General features: G+C 38.3%; 1 protein-coding gene across 2 annotated transcripts in view; it reads right to left on the bottom strand.

Moving 5' to 3' along the window:
• The window catches only part of ELOVL4 (ELOVL fatty acid elongase 4), a 34249-nt gene that overhangs the window by 3297 nt on the left and 14634 nt on the right, over positions 1-16318 (bottom strand). For both annotated transcript variants that reach the window (XM_054279880.1, XM_054279881.1), the window contains exons 2-4: positions 10794-10981; positions 6921-7001; positions 159-330 (exon numbers count right to left, since the gene is read on the bottom strand). In XM_054279880.1, the coding sequence (XP_054135855.1) occupies positions 159-330; positions 6921-7001; positions 10794-10981 (441 nt within the window). The remainder of the gene's footprint in view (positions 1-158; positions 331-6920; positions 7002-10793; positions 10982-16318) is intronic.

The raw sequence follows: 16318 nt of genomic DNA, 5'->3' as shown, positions 1-16318 counted from the left end.
TTCCTCCCCCATGTTTCCCACAGAAGGAGGCCGTATGCATTAATAAACAGTTTTGTATACTATTAAGTCAAGTCTATAACATTTTCTTCTACTGCTCCCAAACAATAATAATTCTCCCTTCTGTCCAGTCAAAAGCATATGAGAGGAAGGGAACTCACCTTGTCCACCTGCAACCCACTTAATACCAATCCACCACAAGGTGAACATGGTGAAATGGTGATAGACATGAAGGAAACTAATTTGGTTAAATTTCTTCCTCAGGATGAAGAATACTGTATCCAAATACTCAATTCCTTTAGAGACATAATACCACCATAGAGCAGCAGCTATCTGCAATGAAAAACAGAGACTATGTAAGTTTGAGTGATTCCAAGCTGAATGGAATAAAGTTCTCACCATCTAGCTACTGTAAGAGAAGGACACTGCTTCCTTCCCTAAATCTTGGTTAAATGTTGAAGTGGAATCAAACATCTGACAGTATGAGAACAACAAAAAAATACTCCTTTCATCTGTTCTGGACATGGAAGAAGATTATGGGAGAAGATTATTCTTAGCTTGTTGCTCTCAAATCACACCTGTAAAAAAGAGCTGATATAGTTAAAAGCTCTGCCATATCTGAACAGTTTACCAGTTAAGCATGGGAAGTTTGTGTCCTCATTCTCTCCTAAGCTTTGCAGAAGTCTGCCACAGGGCTTCCCCCTCTAATGAGGCAACCCTTTGATGTGGTCAGAACAATGAGGCAGAAACATGATGATAAAATGAAGTTGCAAAGGTGAAACCTCCAGTACCACAGGCATATGGGTGGAAAGATATTAAAAAAAAGTTAGATGCAGCAGAGATCTCACATTCCTTATAGCAACATTCCCTCAGCTTCTTCTGGCCTGCTCAGTAACTCCCTCTGAAAAGCAGCATTCCCCCAGTGGCTCTCTGCTATTCAGGGAGTAGGAAAAATGAGACCACAGGAGCCATACAAACTGAACAGGTATCATCCATCTACCCAACAGGGAAGTACTACACACCCAAAATTCTTTTTCTCATCCACCCATCACAGCGCATCTTGCCCAGGATGCAACACAAACAGGGCTTCCTGCTGAAATTAGGATACTGTCAAAGCAAGTACAGCCCAGAAGCTCTGTGTAGCAATATGCTAATGCTATGATATGGGAGTATGGTGGTGGTAGGGACTCCCTCCCAGATCCCAAAACATAGCAACAAGTCTCGTTTTGGCATTGCAAGTCATCCAGCTTGTTATGCAAGGGTGGGACCAGATGGTGACTCACACTGAGAGTGGAAAAAAAAAAAAAAAAAGAGTTAGAATTGGTACCACCAGCAAGGAGAGCAGGCAATGTCACAACACACTATTTGTAAGATGTTGGCCTTGTCTTTCAGGACTCAGTTGATGGTAAATGAGACTTTCTTAACTTAATATGGTCTGAAATAACCCCACCACCTCCTCAGTCTGCAGGGAAGACAGAAGATAAAAGAATTAATACAGAACAGCTTCCCTTCCCAACTCCACACATACTTCTTGGGGAGAGAAGGGGAACCATAAAGAGCTGTAGAGAGCAATGCTATAGCCCTGCACAGTGTTTTCCTCCATCTCTCCAAAGCAGTGGGAAAGGACAACACCTCTCCACAGACTAAGTTTGTCATAGCCATAATTGGTCTGGTGAACAGTTTAGGAGAAATTACAGCAGAAGCAAAAACGCAGCACAGGAGAAGAGTGCTGCATATCTGCATTGCAGGCTCTGCAGTTTCCCAGAGGGACTGCACATCTCACTGATGCCAAACTGCAGCCTTCTATGTTATATATCCATTAATGAACACCCTTCTCTCTCTCTGAATGTGATTTAGCCCACTTCACATCTTGGGAAGAGGAGGCAGATTTTTTCACTTTTATATGAAGAGATATTAATATCTAAAGCTGGAGAGAGGTTTAATGACAGAAAAGTGACTCCCACAGATCTTGGAGTTCCCAGACACACAGGCAAGCTGCAAGAATAATTTTTATACATATATATCCGTATAAATTGCTCAATATCCAGTACTGCCTCTGGGACAGGTAGTCAGGTATTTAATAACACCCACATTAAGGTTTGTTCACACCCAATGGGTTAGCATAACAGTCCAGCATCTCTTACAGGTCTTTGCTAAAGTTGTACCTCTTACATAAATTGAGATAAGCATCTTTTCATTTCAGAAGCTGACAATAAACACTTTGGACTGTATAGCCATAAAATGACAATCCAGCACTGCAATACTTTAGCTCGTTGGAGGTCCTCTCTTCAAAGAAACTTTTAGAGAACCAGAAGGTCAGTCATAAGCAAACTGCCATAAAATCTTTTATAAAGTAAATGGACATTTTTGTTAATGAAATAAGGGAACAATAAGTTAAATAGCCCATAAGTGAATAGCCAATTTACTGTGACACAGAGCAAATTATGAAAATCCTACAAAAATACTTCTGTCTTATACCTAAAGTGCCACAAGTTCAGTATATGTTCTTGGACAAGTCACATAACACATCTCATTGCTCTTCTTTTGAATTGCACCTAGCAGAGAAAACAATTGCACTCCATGGGTAAAAATAATCTGAGCTTTTGACAAAAATGCTTCCTATCACTTTAGAAAAACAACAGGACTCTTTGAAGGATTATACCTGCTGATTTTGTGTTCCTGTAGATTTTTTTGCCTGTCAGCTTTTTTGTTCTGTTACTATCATCAAATTTTCTACCATTTACTCTCAAACATGATAGGTTCTGTGTACTGATGATCTACTTCAGTACTTCCAGTGACTTCTACAGATGTTTTCATCATTAGCTTATAGAAAAAAATGAAACAAATGTCAAGTCATTTGCCTGAGGCCATGCATAAAGTCAGTGAGAAAGGGCAGAAACAGAGAACAATATGCTGATATGTAAGCTCTGTCAGGAGCAGATGGCTACTATTAAATTTATTTTTCAAAGCATCAAAAATCATGGCCTAACCTTTAGCCTTCGGACACTGCATGCAAGAAAGATTTAGTTGAAAAGAAAAGGAATAATGCATTAAAAAGGCACATCCTTGTAATGAACAATACTAGTTACAACTATATATTTTCTGGTAATTTTCATATGTACCAATCTAAGTCTGTTAAAACACCAGATGGCACAGAAAGATTACATTACAGCCTAGGATTAAGAGGGTCAACAAGAGGTCCAATCCCATGTCCTCTGCCTGCTGCAGGGTTTTTGACTGGAGGGCTGTTTTATTACAGGATTCTGTTTCTGCAGCATTTTTCCTCATTTTGGGTTGGAGACATTTATCCATTAAGGGATGTGAAGGGACCCCTCCTTGGAAGGTCATAGCAATGTGAAAAATTAAAATCGCTTTTATAGTGAATTTTCAGTTATAGAATTTTGTTTACAGAACTTGTGAAGACAAGTTTACTGAATTTTAAAGTATATTATGTCTTTTTCATAAGAGGAAACCACTCAAGCTCTAGACATAAATACTAACAATGCAGATTACAATACAGAAAACAATTATTGCTTGGCTTCATGATTACAATCAGCACACTTAAAACAAGAACCAATTCACACAGGCCCATATTCCCAATTCTTCAGAAATGCAAATAAAATAGATTGACCTGGTAAAAAATAAAAACTTTTACCTGGTAAACAAGGACACACAAACATAAGCAGAGGGGGGAAATGACTACTGGCAGACACCAGCATACATTAAGTTAGACAGTGTTACAAAATCATTCACTTCAAATTCTGAAGCTCCCAAAGGAGTACTACAAAGCATGGATTTAACATCTCAGCCCTTTGCACTTATAATTTTGACTCTTAAGCTATAACCAAAAAAGTTTTTGCAAGTTACATCTGTAGATCCCTCTAAATACTTTCTTAGAGGTTTTCTACCCCTTTTCTTTCTGTCTACTATGAACATTTCATTTTTTTCCATAACAAAACCACTCAACTTCCCGCCAGCAGTCAGTACAGTGGCTGCCTACTACATTCAGCAGATAAGTCATTCACAAAGGAGTTTATTTCAGCAAATGTTTCGGCAACTGGGAAATTTAATTTTCATCCCTGCTTGCTCCAGTTGTCCATTGTTTCTTGTAGAACAGTCAGGGGAGCCTGAATGAGATTAACATGTGTAGGTAGGTGCAAAACATTAAGCAGGAGGACCAGCTTCTTCACATTTTGTGTAAACTACCTTCACAATTAACCATCAGTGAAAGCCAGAAGATGGATATAAAGTTGAAGAAAATATACAGACAAATACATGGAAAAATATTCCCCTAAAAACTGGCAAAACCAAAGAGGCTTTGTCTGACTAGAGAGGTCTCTGAACCACAAGTTGCTGACTTGCTAAACTGTACAGGGGAAGTGCCAACACCTGCCCTTACTCTGCTCCCTTGAAATCACTGGCTTACTGTCTTGATACATGATGTGGGTTGGAGAGGCAGAAAAGGACATTCTCTGGTATCCAGGATAGCCAAACTTGCTTTCTGGGAGCTCTCTGTAGTCTCTTGAAGGACAAAGGATGGTTCCTTGACCCTTTATTTTGATCAGGAGCTTTACACAGAGGAGGCCACTCAATGTGATGGCAATATCAGAGTGGCACATTTGCAAAAAGCCAGAAACAGGGCCCCTACCAAGGCACCTATGCTGCCATTTAGACTACTCTATACAATTAATTTCACATTTTTTAACATTTGTTCCAAATTTCAAAGCCCCAAATAAAGTCATATATGAAGCTCTGCTTTTCAGAGCATGTTTCATAATACCTTCTGGGCTCAGTGCTGTTTCCATGTGACCTAGTCCCAGTCTTCTTCATCTGAGCAACACAGGATTTATTTACTCATTCCCTTGCAAATATGGTCATTGCATTTGGAATTGATTCTACTGTTGCAGTGCAGCATTTCTCTGCAGAGCAAACCTGGTGCCAGTAAATGCTAGACATTTAGTATCTAGAGCTATTAAAAGGACATGAGAGATGTGCTAAAATACTTATCAATTCTATACTCAAAACTGCAAAAACATTTTAAAATTGCTTTTGCAGGTTTGTTTTATGAAAGATGATGGTGAACGAAATCTTGAGGAGGTTTGGATTGGGTTGGTTGGTTGGTTTTTTTGGTTTGGTTTTTTTTTTGTGTGGGTTTGTTGTTTTTTGGTTTTTTTTTTTTTTTTGTCTGACAGTGTCAAAAACCAGCATACCTCCTAAATCCAGAGCATGACATACTGTAAAGCAGGGAAGAAATGTATCCCAGAATCCTCAGTTTGACAAAGCACACTTGTGGAAAGTACAATTTTCTACTTGCAACTTATTTACCTAAACTGAGAATTCATTCAAAAGAACTACCAGAGAATGATCAAGATAAAGAGTCTTGACTGATAGCATACTATACACTTGTTGCAGCAACTTGAGAGGACTCCATTTTCCCTCCTTCCTCAACTCCCTCAGTTGCAAACTGAACATGCTACAACTTAAAACCTCAGGGATAAATTTTATGCAAATCCACAAAAATGGCAAATAATTTTATAAAATTTAAAAAAAAAAAAGAAAAAAGTCAGGAAATCAAAAGAGTAAATATTGCTAGAGCAATCCTTCCTATCTGGACACATTATATAGCATAAATACATTCTTCAGGTCATTTTGCCTTTAATTCATTGTATAGTAATACTGTGTTTGTCATAACAAACAAAATGGATGATAATTCTTCTGAGCAGGTCTGACCTCACCACTGCCTCCCACAAATAAGTGCACCTAAAAGTAAGGCTATGAAACAGACTACTACTTGTATTTAGCTAGTATAAAAATTCTTTCAATATATACCACACCAGTCCTCAATGTCATTCAGCTAAGTGCAAGAGCATTCTATTTTGCTAATCTATTAAAAACTCCAAACATGTCAAGCATTTGCTATACTCTGCTAGATCTAGTTTTCCCACAAAAATTTTAGCAGAATCATTCTAGTGACTGCCATAGTGAGAGCACTGTATTGGGAAAGCTGAAAGATTGCCAGCTGCAATAAGGCCAATAAAATTCTACACACAGAGCTGTTCTGCAGTATCAGCCATTATAAACAAGGTGTAAGACTCAAACCTTTTGCTCTCACTATCACCCCTGCCACGTGCACAAGCTTTTACTAACACTGTCCATGAACAGCCACTCACAGACAAACATTTTTCAAATTACCATAAACATAACACATTTTCACTGCATTTTCAGGGACGTGTCCTAATCTGTATATGGAACTTGCAAGAACAGCTGAGAGATTCTCAGGTGTCAGCTCTGCTGGAAGATAAGGTTTAGTATGTGAGGTAATCAACAGCATTACGAAAATGAACAAGGAACTGCACTTTGCTTTTAATTTGGGTGTTTTCCAAAACCCAGATATTTGAAATCTAAGATTATACAATGAAATCTACTGATAATACATTTACCAAATGCCAGCAAGGCCTCATAAAACCAAACATGGGTAAAGGAGACAAAGAGTTGCCACACCAGGATGGGTGAAGTGCAACCACAAGATAAGATGACAAATCTCACTTGCTTTGATCTAGCCAGGACACACCTCCTTTACTGTGGTTACCCTGGTATCCAAACTTCAGCAACTCTGGGAAGGAAAGGATGTACACAAAGTTTACCCTGCATGGTACAACTGTGGATGAAGCCAAGGATGGTATCTTTAAGACTCCCCTTACTTGCAGCAGTCAGATGCAAGCTAGCACAAATATGCTGATGCATTTTGATTAAACCTGCCACGTAGGATGCAGTCAAACCTGAAGTGGCCTGGGAGGATGTAACGGGACACAGCCATTGCTGACAGCAGCTGTGGAAACACTGTTCTCAGAAAAGGCTTAAACCATCATGTAGTGCTACATATTACACACATTCATATACAAACACAAAAAAGAAATACTCACCCTAACTTCATAAACATTATCTGAATAATCCACACTCTGGCAGACATAGCTGTAGCCTCGAGCTCTTGATGACAAGAACAACTGAAAATATTAAAGTCATAGATGAGAGGAAATATAATACATAAAGCACATTTATAACAATTATCAGCAAATTTCTTGCTACATCAAATTTACCAGAACAGAAATACTTAAAATATTATTAGTCGTAAAAAAGTTATTGAAGAAAGCCAATATTTAGTACTAACAACTTATTGTTACAGATTATTTATTTTTTTCTTGTAAATTAAAAAGTAAGTACTATTTTTTCCCTGCATGTATCTGCCCAGATAATGAGAACCTTGTACAACAAATTCCAGTATGACCTTAAGCTATTTGGACACTAATATTCTTTCTGATGGCTCTAGCTTCAGAAACAGAAAATACCTAATTGCTTCCACTACAACTGACAGAAATGCTATTCCCAGTATGGATTCAAGAGAACACTATTCAAGAGACAGGAATTGGATAATTTGGATCCACAATTCTAGGCACAGTATAACAACCAAAATCCAGAACATTCCCCCCTCACTTTGAACAGCCAAAGCTGAATACCCACTAAACACAGTGAGGGAAAAAGGATGGAGTAAAGTTCCCCATTTTGGCCAACAAAAAAGCAATTGAAGTGCTTCTGTAGAGCCTCTTTGTGTTCAGTTAGGCACATTGCAAAAATCTGGACAGGAGAAGACAAAATTGACATTTGAACAAGTTCCCACTGGAAAGAAGTACACTTGTCTAGAGTTGTACAAAGTTCAAGTAACACTGATCTTGACATTCATAAATGTCATGATCCAAGAATTTTAAAGCCACGTAATCCCTCTATTAAGGATCAAAGAGAGACAGAAGTGGAGCAGACATAAATTGGAGTGATAGAAAAAGATTTCAAAAAACCTGTCATGGACAGGCACTGACTACTCTTACCACTAACCTGACTTCCATCTTATTTACAACATACAAAACCTTGTGAACCTCTGGACTTTTTTTGCTGCACGTGTGTTAAAGGAGGGAAATGAAAGAACTGTCCACAGAAATTATTCTAGAAAAGAAACTGAATTACTTCTGCATCATCTAATTCCATTTACAAACTACTGTAACTCACTGGAACTCCAGCATGGTCCCACATGGGCATAAGCACATCCAGTACTAATAGAGAGGAGCAGGGAAAGTTTAATTTGCACTGGTACAGAAACCAACCCATCTCTACTGTGACCCACTGGATAACTCAACCAAGGTTGAGTTACTGCCTTGGTAAAAGGCAGTAAATTGACTTCACCAGACTGCCCTGAAGTAGAATAAGAAATTCATGATTCTGTGGCAAAATAGGGTCTGTTCCATTGTGACTTCTGCATGTTCTAAGCAAAATTTGCGCCAGATTTTGACCTAAACTTGAATTCAGCGTATGAGTTTTGCACTAGACTCATGTGCTGAGTGCTTTATGACTTTACTATTTAACATAAGCTCCCACAGATGAACAAAAGAGCTTGCCATCAGGATGGTTATTTAAATAACTTTTAAAGGTGTTTCACATTCAAATTCTGTTCTTAGCAATGTCTGGAAACTTTACAATCACTCACAAAATACAAGCAGTATCATTTTACTCATAACAATTACATTAAAACTGGTGTGAATTACAATAGTGGCACAGTGGTATTGTAAATTTTGGAAGCAGAAATTGCCTTGTTACAGGGAGCCACTGAAACTTGAACACCTTCCTGCTATCAGTCTCTACAATCAAGAAAAGTCTTGTTGGAAGTGCTGTATCCATTGCCTCAACATCCATTGAACAACAACCTACCCCTAGAACAGAAGAGGAAACTAGAACCTGTTGGATTTCTGGTGCTGTTTAGATGGTCTGGGAAAAGCTCAAAGATGGCCTTGGGCCTCTGGGTTCGAAAGGACGAGAGGAAGCTTCAGATTTGTTCTCGGTCTCGGTGTTTATTAATTGCTTATCTAAAAGATTTTCTCTTGGCCTGACAGAGTTCTGCTCAGAAGTCAGTCATGGGCACACACACTGAGAGCTCCTGGGGCGGTCGTCTATCTTTATACTTGGAGTTACGTATACAATATTTATCATTTTTCTCCAATACTCTCTATCTTTATTAACCAGTGTTCTCCTAGTAAGGTCTAATCTTGGAGTGCCAACTCTACCACAGAAGATAGAGGCTTAGAGGAAGAAGAAGAAGGAGAAGGGCACGCCCCAATCCCTCCATCTTGCCTCTCTAGACTCCCCTGTACAGGGATCTTAAACCCTGTATCTCACACTCCAATTAACTTGTCTCTTCACCATTCACCCCAGTGAAATCTTCCCGTCCTCATACTGATGTCATCTCCCATGTGGGATCAAAGTCCAGCCACCAGACATTTCTAGCAACATTCTAAGACTCCCGAGCCCCCCAGGGGCGGTCTGGTTCACCCTGCGCCCCAGTTCTGAGAGACTGAGATCCCACAAGAACCTCTGTGTATTAAGTTATGAGCTTGCAGCATATCAACAACAAATATGTATTTGTAGTCCCACTCAGCTTTATATTAATTCAGTGACATGGAAATGCTACAAACACATATCCTATAAGAAACATAGGTCTGAAAATTATTTGACTGCAAGTTTGATATCATTCAGTTTATGGATGAAACAAACAAGTTTCTTTTAAAAGAATATGTGAGAAAGACAGGCATTGCAGTAACACTGCAGAACTAATTTCAGGAGTTTCAGTTTTAACCTGCCAAGATGATTGGATTTAATCTCTTCCTTCAACTATGCTTTCATGTCAGCATTAAATTCTTTTGTACCTGTCACACTACTTAGTTGAATAATCCAAGAAAATAGTTTAGACAAAATGATGACTAAGGTGTGATGGCTAAATTTTACTAAACCATGTCTTAAAGAGAGGCCAAAATAATTTATGATTAATGATTTTATGCTAGGAGCTCTGGGAAAGGGTCAAAATGCAGATCATCATCAGATATGCCATTTTTTCCTGGCAAAAGTACAGAACAGACCAGGCAGTTCTGCAATGCTGTAATTTTAACTACGCTGTTCATTTGCTTACTTCTGGCAACAGATTTTGAAAATCTATGATCAGAGGTGTTCCAGGAAGACAACTCCTGATCCACATGAGCAGTCACAGCAGCATAAACTTAGCATCAGCCTTATTCTGTACAGTGATCCTTGAACAATAATTACCAAACTGTTAAGTAATCCCAGCTAGCTACTGCTACACAGCTGTTCCACTGCAGTGTTACCATTCATTCCCTCTGTCCAGAAAATCCAACAAAGGAAAAATGCAGCAACACTGAGATTTATTACATGTAACACACTCAGAACATTGCAAACCAAATTTTAGAAGTCTGTATCCTGTCATTTAAGGTTATAGTTCACTTCATTTTTATTCTCAAAGATAACGTCCAAACAAGATACTTTTCCTCACTACAGACAATGGATATCTGAATTTCTAAATATTATAAACACATTGAAAGAGTAAACAGCTCAATTTCTAACAAGATATGTTCTGATACCCTTTAGGATTATTAAGATGAAAAAAAATGCATCAGTTACGGGTGTTAAATTTACAGATTTTAGTCTCTCCAGTATTTAGACTAACATGAATCTAAGAAGAACTTGGAATACCTCAAACACAAATTCTCTCTATAGATTCATTTATTGTACTTATTCAAAAACAGAAACTACCTACTTATAGAAATACCTCAAAGGCAAACTCATCTTTAAAAGTCTGTGCAAAACATTGACTCTCAATAGACATCAAGAATATGCAACATCATTTTCATTTTGACATCCTCACACCTCAGTAAGAATTCCCTCTTGCAAGAGGGCATACACACCTCTTTGAAAATGAAGAAGTTGAGCAGAACCATCCCAAAGTTGTAAACAACCAACAGGAAGCGCAGCTGGAAGGGTTCTCTCGTCTTCATCCACTTGGGGCCCAGCCAGACAGTGAGGAGATAAATAGTGCTGATAGTCAGTGTTGGGAATGGAGACTGCATCAGGGGCCAGTCATCAACACGTTTGTCTGGGGAGCCAAGCAAACAGCAGTCAGCAAGGTCTGAGTAAAATGTATTCCATCATCACTTTAGGCACTGAATTTGTTAAGTATTATTTTCTCCTGGAATATCTGCATCAGATAGTGGAAACACAATGCACTCATTCTTTCTAGGAAGGTTAAAGAAAATAGTTTTTTAGAAAAAAAACACTATATCACATTACCTCACAGAGAGATTCATTATGTCATTCAAGCTCTCTTGTCCAGTTCTACAATCCAAAACAATAAAGCAAACAGAATCACATGAACCCAAACACAAATCAACCCACTAATCTCCCAAACAAATTTTGCTTATGATGAATACTGGCTGCAGCGGCAATATAACCAAATATTCATCACCATTGCAAATGAAAGATACACAGATTTGGCAAAATACTGATAAAACCAATAGCTTTTATTAGTTTAAAATTAGGCACTAGAAAGTTTCCTATAGAGTTTATACAGGTATGATGGTAACCTTTTCTACTTGATGTAGGTCAGTCTCATGTTTCAGACAGAATGCTAACAGTGTTACCAGAAAACAACCAAATAAAAGAGTTCTAAAGGGATGGTTCTAGTCAATCTGTGCTGCCATATGGGAGCACAGAAACAAAGGTTTTATTTACAGTCTTCTTCAGTCACTCACAGGATCCAGTCACATTATACATATTTCAGAGCTGAGAATATGCTATATTAAGTTCTAGATCAGTATGAAGAAAGCAGTGTTAGCTTGATGAACCAGTGGCACCTAGGATTAGAAGACAGCTCTGCTAGAGGAGGGAAGCAAGACTGCAGTGGCACCTCCTTGCTTAGTGCCTGTGCTGTCCCATGTGTCACACGTCCCCCCTGCCCTGAAGGCTAACATCAAGCTGTAGCAAGAGATAAAAGGTAACTGCTTCATAACTATCAGAACTTCAGATACTGCACAGCCCTATGATACTAACTGGATTATTTTCTAGATGCTTAGGCCAGTTACAGTTCCCATGGAAATCACATCACAGGGCTCCTTGGGAAGCTCAAACATCTGAAACACCTGCCTTCAGTCAAGTGTGGGCAAACTCACAAATGCAGCTGCCAGAGCTTTACCTAGAGGACAAGTTTCTTTCAGAGAACTGTAAGTCAAAGACCATGAAAAATCCCTATACCATAAATTAATTCCTGATCCCAGGCATACAACCAGCAAGTTAGAAACCCCTTCTTATCAAGAAAATAAGCAAAGTACAGAACACTGCTGTCATTACTTCTCCCTCACTTCTTTTGTGTTTCCTTTGTTGTACTTAAGGCCATAAATTAGAACCTAATTCTGGGAGAAAATTTACTGAGGCCCTCTATTTCTAATAAACAACAAGTACTGTGATCTAGGGAAAGAGGGCATGCAGAACACAGATTATTCTTACTTCCAGATGATTTAATAACAATTGAGCTGCACATTCCAAGATGCTAGGAGGCCTAAAAAGAAATGGAAAAGCAGAAAGAGAAGCCTAACTGCTTCCATTCTGTTAATGCCAGAAGAGAAAATTCATCCTAATGCATGGAAACTACAAGAAAGGACATTGATGCTGCCAGATGGGATTCAGCTGTGTGGCCACAGCCACCAAAAGAAGCCAAGGGCAAGACAGGACAAGGATTACAGGGAGAAGTGTCAAAACATCAGATAGATCAGCTGTAGAAACACAGGCAATGAAAGAGGACCTGAATAGAGTGAGAGAGGACAGTTAGCACTCAACTTTTCATCAAGCTCCTGAAACCACAGAGAGTATCACCTACCAAAGTTGAAATCACTGCTGCTTTGCAATTATTACACTCTCATATCCTTTACAATCTAGTTCCTTATTGCCTTTAGTGATTGTTCTACTAATCTGAATTTAAAACCCAAAGATAACACACAAAATAACCAAACCAAACAAACCTCCCCCCCCTCCCCGGCAAAAAAAAAAAAAACCAAAAAAAAACCCAAAAAAACCCCCAAAAACCAACCAACCAAACAAAAAACAACAAAAAAACCCAAACAAAAACCACTTCATCATCTACCTGGTACTAAGTAGTAGGCAAGGACTTATCATGAAACAAGAAGAAAGGTGTCAGTTCAGAGACAGCTCTGGGAATAGCCAATGAGTGCCATGCTTTAGCAAATCCAGATCTCCCTCTATTGTAGTGTACAATGAGTTAAGAGCAGGTGAGGCAAGAGACACAGGTGCTTTCCCAGGTTTCTAGCAATAAGGAATATAAAGAGGATAAAGAGAAAAAGGCACACTAGAGAGTCTGTCTTTTATTTTCTAACACAGTGTTTCATGATAATTTTACATACTAAAGTGGCAATACAAAGAAATGTGAAAGAGGAAGATTCGAATTTTAGCCATGAGGTGAATGCTACCACCCACTGCTGAAAACAGGAACCCATGACTGTTCCACATTTCTTTTTGTGTCAGGGGAAAAACATTTCTGGACTTCTAGATGGAAGAATGAGGATTCACCAGAGGGTGAAAGGAAAGACAAAGGGACAGCTTATACCAAAACCCAGCTGCAAGTAGGCTTTGCCTGACACCTCATCAGTACTGTGAACAATTCTTCCACCTCCTTTCCACAAATACTATAAATTGAAGAACCTCACTGGAGAAAACCAAGAGTTATATTTCATTAACTCTGACAACCACATAAGAGCACCTGAGAAGCTGCCATTACTCTTCCATGCCATGGTTTCAGCATGTTACTTTCCCTCTCCAAAGGGTTTTTGGACCGTGTGCCACCACATCTCAGAGAAGTCTTGAATTATTTACAAGAAAAACATATATTACTGATGCAAATCTTGAAACACACTGCCCAGGGTATCCAACATTGCCATTTTGGGGGCCTGACTTCTCCTAGGACATGTAATTACAAACACAAAATGCTTCTATGAGAGGGAACATGGTCAGAAATTCGGTTCTGGAGTGCATCCTGGCCAAAACAGTAGAGCAGTTTTGGCTAACTACAGTTGGCTAACTACAGTTTGGGTTAACTACAAACACCACCTTACATTTATTTTGAGGGCATCTAGGAGCTTCTGCATGTGATTATTTTTAACTTGTACTGTGGCATCAGGAAACATGATGCTATTACTCCCTGAACTTTTTCATCACAGCATCTCTCCTGGATAATGCGAAGTAACTTGCCTCATAAGTCAACTCCATTCTTATTGCACAGAAGGTTATACAAAACCAATTTCATTTCAGTTTACCTGTCAAGGGTGCTCATTCATGTTCTACACAGAAAACCCAGAAAAATTCAGACCCTTGCTCCAAACTTCTTTTCAGATGGTCTCTTTCAAAGATAAATTAACTATCTTTAGTTATCTGCACAAGTGACAAACATTCCAAGCTACTCCAACACTTTCCTCCTTCCCAGCCCCCAATCTATTTTAGCAAAACCAGTATAGTTTTGTGTCCTACTTACTAGCTGGTGCTGATGACCACAAAAGATTTCTGCAAATTACAGAGAACTGTGATAGCTTAAGGAGACATACGAGTGCATTAAATCCTGCAGTATTTCACACGCAATAGGGACATTTTAACCTCAAAGATGAAATAAGCTTGAAATAAAAAGGCCAGCTCCCTGAATTAAAAAAAAAAATCCTTCCAACTGCTGTGAAGCAAAAAGACCAATGCCTTTACCTGATTAGAATTGACAGAGATTGACTGAATCTTTCAGGGGATTAATGCGTTTGTCTTTCAAATCCCAAGACCCAGATTCTAATTTGATCACAAATAAAATGTCTGCTGTGGTGGCACAGCCTGTAGTACAGTGTTCCTCTGGTAGGGTGGGAAAAGTTTTACAACAAATACTTAGGGTTGCACATTATAGCAAAAACGAATCCAGCCTAGACTAAGGCATCTACTAACATCTTCTCAATAGAAAATAACTGTTATGTAAGGAAAAAGTAGGAAATATGCATATACGTAAGGCTTTCCTATCATTTTGTGTATATACAAAGTTCCACCTTGCAGAGACAAAAACCAGAAGAGCTTACATTTATATATTTATATGTAAGTATATTTATCATTATTTATATTTATATATATATATATATATATATAAATAATTGAAATTGCCCATAGGTACCTACCTTTGCAGGACATAATTCTTTTTGTGGGGAAATTAACAAGAAACACACAAATAGGCCCCTTTGGTTTCTTCATTCAAAGCAAGAAGAGCAGGACCAGTGAAAAGACCTGAATATCCTGCCTGGCAATGTCCAAAGAGGACATAATTAACCTACACTGAAATATGGATGGAAAGTGCAGATGAATTTCAGTAAGTAAGGCTGCAGTGATGGTGTTCTAGCATTAAAAATCACAATAAATTTTTGAGAAACATACTGTAATTGTTTTAATACGTAAGCATTTCTGTTAAGCATAGTTCAGCATTTTCTTTCTGATAGAAAAGATTTTAGATGGTTACATTTCCTGCATTTTTCTTAGCCTATAATAAATTTTTTATTTCCCCTTGAAAAATAGGCAAACAAATCCATAGCACAGTCACTTTGAGAGACTAGTGACTAGTTCACTAGAAAAATCCACTCTCTAGTTCACCTAGAGAAATCCTGAAACAGTACAATGGTGATTATCTTTGCTTTTAAAATCAGTTTTAGAGAAAATATTACATCACTAAAATACATAATTATTGCAATTCCCTGCGTTCATGTTAGGTTCAAAATAAATACTTATAAAATCTTCAGTTTAACAACATGTATTCCTTAGCTATCAGGTCGGTGCTCACTGATTTATCTGGAGAGACTTTCAAAGTTATTAATAGCTATTGATACTATTCTCAGCGCAAAGACACTTACAGTGCCAATCCAGCACATCCATCTGGCCGATTACATTTCTAAAGACACTGCAGAAATGACAGCGAGCATTTAAAAGTGGTTCTGGGAGAGCTCTCTGCAGAGCACCTCTATTTTAACAAAAGTACTCTCAAAGCCAACCTCAGGTTTAGGAAAGATTTTCTTAAACAAGTCAGATTTTGACTCCACAATAGAAGGAAGGCACAGCAGTATTACCTAATTGGAGTACTGTTCCATGAACCACAGTGTTTTAATTATCTAAGGATTTCCCACATCTTGTTCTACCTCTATAATTGAAATAATTACAAAACAAGAGACATATCATTAAAAAAAAAGAAGAGAAATATAACTTCACACACCATAAAATGTTTACCAAGTTTTCACACTAGATCCCTTCAGTGATTTTAGTGCTTGTTAGTTCCACTACCACTATAATTGAAATAACTACAAAATGAAAGCCCATATCATATTAAAAAACCAGGTGAGAAATATAACTTCACACACCT

This window comes from Melozone crissalis, unplaced genomic scaffold (assembly GCF_028551555.1).
Source record: "Melozone crissalis strain CALT ecotype California unplaced genomic scaffold, PUWL_Pcris_2 ptg000027l_1, whole genome shotgun sequence".
Classification (NCBI taxonomy): domain Eukaryota; kingdom Metazoa; phylum Chordata; class Aves; order Passeriformes; family Passerellidae; genus Melozone; species Melozone crissalis.
The sequence above is the reverse complement of the archived record's forward strand: the minus strand, read 5'-3'. Positions and strand labels throughout refer to the sequence as shown.